Source organism: Hesperophylax consimilis, chromosome 1 (assembly GCF_061612785.1).
Source record: "Hesperophylax consimilis isolate HC1 chromosome 1, BYU_Hcon_1.0, whole genome shotgun sequence".
In the NCBI taxonomy this organism is placed as follows: Eukaryota; Metazoa; Arthropoda; class Insecta; order Trichoptera; family Limnephilidae; genus Hesperophylax; species Hesperophylax consimilis.
In genome coordinates this window covers 24,356,941-24,361,255 of record NC_142836.1, presented here as the reverse complement: position 1 = coordinate 24,361,255, position 4,315 = coordinate 24,356,941, and the positions used below count along the sequence as shown (strand labels likewise).

Sequence of the window (4,315 nt, the reverse complement as noted above, 5' to 3'; positions counted from 1 at the left end):
ACTGAGAGCATAACTCTTATCGTTAATAATTATAATTCAGTCAATTTATCTCTTATGTGTGTACAAAATGATTTAGAAAAAATATGTATACATATTAAAAACTGGCAATTATGTAAATGATTTACATAATTGTAGAGAGAGAGAACAAAATATGTAAAATATATAATAAAACATATTAAAACTGGCAATTGTGTAATTTATTACCTTCGTCTCTACGCTTTAGCTAGTTTTACAGAGAACAAAATATTTGTCAAGTACTGACTAAAATGTGATAAGATTACATATCTCTTACATTCTAAATAATCTGCAATTAAAGGCTAGATTCACATTGGAGACTTAGCAGAGCAATTTCGCAGCATGCATCATTTTGTATCTACGTCGCAGGCTTGTACACATTAGCGACGTGAATATTTTCGATCGATTTACATACAAAATTATGTATGCGGCTAAATAGCCAATGTTAAGACGCCAATGTGAGTCTTGCCTTAGAGCACCGCAATTTGAAGGACGGAAAATAAATTCACAATTGTAAGCTTACTAAGGATGGGTTGTTTCGTAGAATTTGAACAATTCATAAAATTTCAACATCCATTTTCGGGTTCGGTGAAAGTCCTATTCAAGTTTTGTTATTATATCATTATATGCCAGTTACTTGAGAGAACTGAAATAATAACTTTCAAAGAACTTGAAAATTAACTTTGAAATTCGAAGAATTGTTCAAATTCTCTGAAACAACCCGTCCTAAATTGTTATAGGCACTTATTATCACCATTTATTTATGAAACAGTTAGTTTATAAATAGCATTACATAATAAATGTAATTACGTAGTTATAAAATATAACCCTTAAAAAACCTATATCCGTGGGGATTCTATTCTTACAAATATTATATTGTACTATGAATCTATTTGTAAATGGACGGAGATTCAACTTCTACATACACAATGTGTACATTTATTAAGTATTCAATGAGTCAGATCTTCATAGAATAATATTACTTCATCAATGACTCCTTGTTTCAGCATAAAAAATTAATAATTATCAAATGATGTTGCAGGAATGTGTAAAATAAACAAAAAGTAATATTTAGAACACAGGTCCAGTTCTTTCGTAGAAATTCAAATGTAATGTCATCAAATGCTATTCAGCGCATTTTTTTTTACATTTGAAAGGTTTGATTGCAATAAGTTTTTTGAAAGGTTTGATTAGATGCATTGCAACTTTCTATAAAATTGCTGACTGGGCTATATTACATTGCGGCTTTCTATAAAATTGCTGATAAAATTGGGCTGAATGTAGTTGTCCTTTTATGCTGATCACAATTTGTTCAAAAGCTGAAATGGTAAAGCTGAATCGGCATTTAATGGGAACCTTTCAACCGTAACAAAAACCAAAATGGCCATTTAATGACTTTGTCATACGTGAATTTCTGCAAAACAACTGAGCCTTAGGAGGAACGCTGCGGCTGCGCAGTCTTTTTCTTAGAAAACTTAAATTCGGATTTCAGACAAAAATGAATAATTATATTTTTAATCAAAATATATAGCAAATGTCTTGTACGGATACGTACTACTAAATATAGGCCAAAAGATTTCAATTTTTCATAATTTCAGAGGCAACTTAATAAAAACATTTAAAAAAGTATATTGATGACTTTTAATTTTAAAATACTAATGACCGATTTACATCGGAAAACATATTTGCTATATGTGAATTAAAAATTATACCCAAAAAGAGTTTTTTTTTAAAAAGACGAGATTATTTTTTTATTATAAAATCACAAAAAAATGCCAAAGTTACCTCTAAAATCACGTAAAATTGAATTCTTAAATGGCCTATATATCATCCTTTAAAAGACAAATAAATAAAGTAGCACATATCGGTACTAGATATTTGCTATACCTTTGGATTAAAAAAAATATATAATTCAGTTTAATTTGGTAATTTAAATTTGAAATTATTGTAAATTTTGTACAAAAAAGGCAGCGCAGCCGTTTTAAAACATCTTATATACCTCAGTATCGTTGAAATTCGGGAATAATTGTATTACATGTATAGTAAATCTACAGAACTTGAAACTTGCTGGCTTTGATAAAGTTCGTTCCGCCTCCACTTCTGAAAGTTCAAATCAGAGGAGTGTCTTGATTGCAGTGAATGCAAGAGTAACTGCGGTTGAAAGGAGGGTCAGGGAAAGGGCGGAGGTGGTGGGGGTGGCTCCGTTGCAGCCATCCTTGCTGTTGCAGGTGCAGTATTCCATGAAGATGTTATAGGTGCCGGTTCTCATGAGGCAGAAGCGCTCATCTCCGCCCAGCCCGGGCTCGCCCATGTAAGCGCAGCTTCGGAAGTAGCGCCATTCACCATTTACTGCAAACATAACGATGCAGATTGAAACAAAAGAAAGGATTCTTTAAAAAATTTATTAACAATCAGAATGATCCAATTAATAGAGTTAGACAGGTTTGTGGAAACATGACCGTTGTACCAGTGATCACTGTTGACAATATAAAACCTACACAATAGATCTTTACAGCTTGAATTGGTAAACTTGTCGACATCCACTGCACGCTTAATACGCAAAATAAATAAATAATACAGCACTTGGTTTTAACTTAATTACTACAAGAAATAACTATAAATGTCGTGGAAATGTTGGAAATAATTGAATTTCATGGAAAAATGTTGTAAGTTGGCAGCTGATAAACAATCACGGAGAAATGTTGCAATTATATGCTTCATCTAGTAAGATCATATTATGCTTAATCTAGTAAAGAAATATAAAAACAGGAAAAAAAACAAGAGCAATTGATGTTGAATTACGCAGTAAAGATATTGAAACACACTGGTTTTAACAATCTCTTGACAAATTTTATTGAATTATGTGTTCAAAATTCACCTTTCTGTCGTATTTTTCTACACATGGTGGGAAGGACTCCTTTAAGATGGGAAAGTTCTTGTTCTTTTTTGCAGTCTGTTATGGGAACCGTGGTGTTGTCGAAGGGATCCGCACATTTAGGATCCGTGTCAGATCGACACACCCAGCATTTTATACTACCGCCTGCAAACAAATAAAACAAACAAAATTATGGAATAATTTATGCACGGCCACTGCTTAAATCATCTTCAGCATTTTAGTCGAATTAACACATTTAACAAAAATAATATATTAAAAATGGGCGTGAACGAATGAGTCGTCTAACCTCCAATCTTTACTCACTTTGTTTTAGGATAACGGCGAATAATAATCCGAAAAGGATGAGCGGCATATGTTTCGCCATGGCTTTGATTATTTACCTTGGTGATTTAACAAAAAGATTAACAAATATCACATGTATTTACTGAGAGTTCAAAACAAGACTATAGATGATGTTTACATCACAAAAAAAGTCGTTGACGTTGTTGACAATCTGAACGTCGGCAACAGAAAAAATAATAATATAATGCGCGCGTAGTCAAGCACTGCTAGAAGTAGAGCTTGCGTAATAGCGATTGTGTCGATTCATGTAAAATCTTTTTTTTTCCAGTGATGTTTTCCGATAGAAATTACATTTTTGTTGATGACGCCAATCAAACCGGCTAAAACTGATCTTAACACGTGTGCGCCTGGCCTTCGATATAAACCAACACTATTGAAGGATCACTTTTAACTCACTGGGATTTTTTTTTTAAATTTTCCGACTTATGTCCGGGTTAAATCTTCCCCACAGAAAAAACTAAACCCTTACACACACTTTTTCACAAATGATCATCTAGTCAATCCACATTATGCAAGTGCATTATATAAGCATAATAGTCTAAGAGGTCACGGTCTTTTTCATAACGATCAGAGGAATGGGTAGTTTTAGTACATATTCAAAGTATGGCATCTCCGCATATGAAAAACGTTGGTCTGCCTGCTCTAAGTGGTTGCAACTATGAGTTATAGAGCTTACAAGAGGCTTTATTGTTTCGAAAAAAAAACGATCAGAGGAATGGGTAGTTTTAGTACATATTCAAAGTATGGCATCTCCGCATATGAAAAACGTTGGTCTGCCTGCTCTAAGTGGTTGCAACTATGAGTTATAGAGCTTACAAGAGGCTTTATTGTTTCGAAAAAAAAACGATCAGAGGAATGGGTAGTTTTAGTACATATTCAAAGTATGGCGTCTCCGCATATGAAAAAAGTTGGTCTGCCTGCTCTAAGTGGTTGCAACTATGAGTTATAGAGCTTACAAGAGGCTTCATTGTTTCGAAAAAAAACGATCAGAGGAATGGGTAGTTTTAGTACATATTCAAAGTATGGCGTCTCCGCATATGAAAAAAGTTGGTCTGCCTGCTC

The 4,315-nt window shown here is 33.3% G+C and overlaps 1 protein-coding gene across 1 annotated transcript; it reads right to left on the bottom strand.

The window, feature by feature from the left end:
- Positions 1–1,994: 1,994 nt before the first annotated feature.
- On the bottom strand, positions 1,995–3,408 carry crok (crooked). The gene is made up of 3 exons (XM_089637207.1): positions 3,215–3,408; positions 2,894–3,055; positions 1,995–2,364 (listed from the first exon to the last, which is right to left on the bottom strand). The coding sequence occupies exons 1-3, from the start codon at positions 3,273–3,275 to the stop codon at positions 2,129–2,131; spliced, it is 459 nt and encodes a 152-aa protein (XP_089493333.1). The 5' UTR covers positions 3,276–3,408; the 3' UTR covers positions 1,995–2,128.
- Positions 3,409–4,315: the final 907 nt, after the last annotated feature.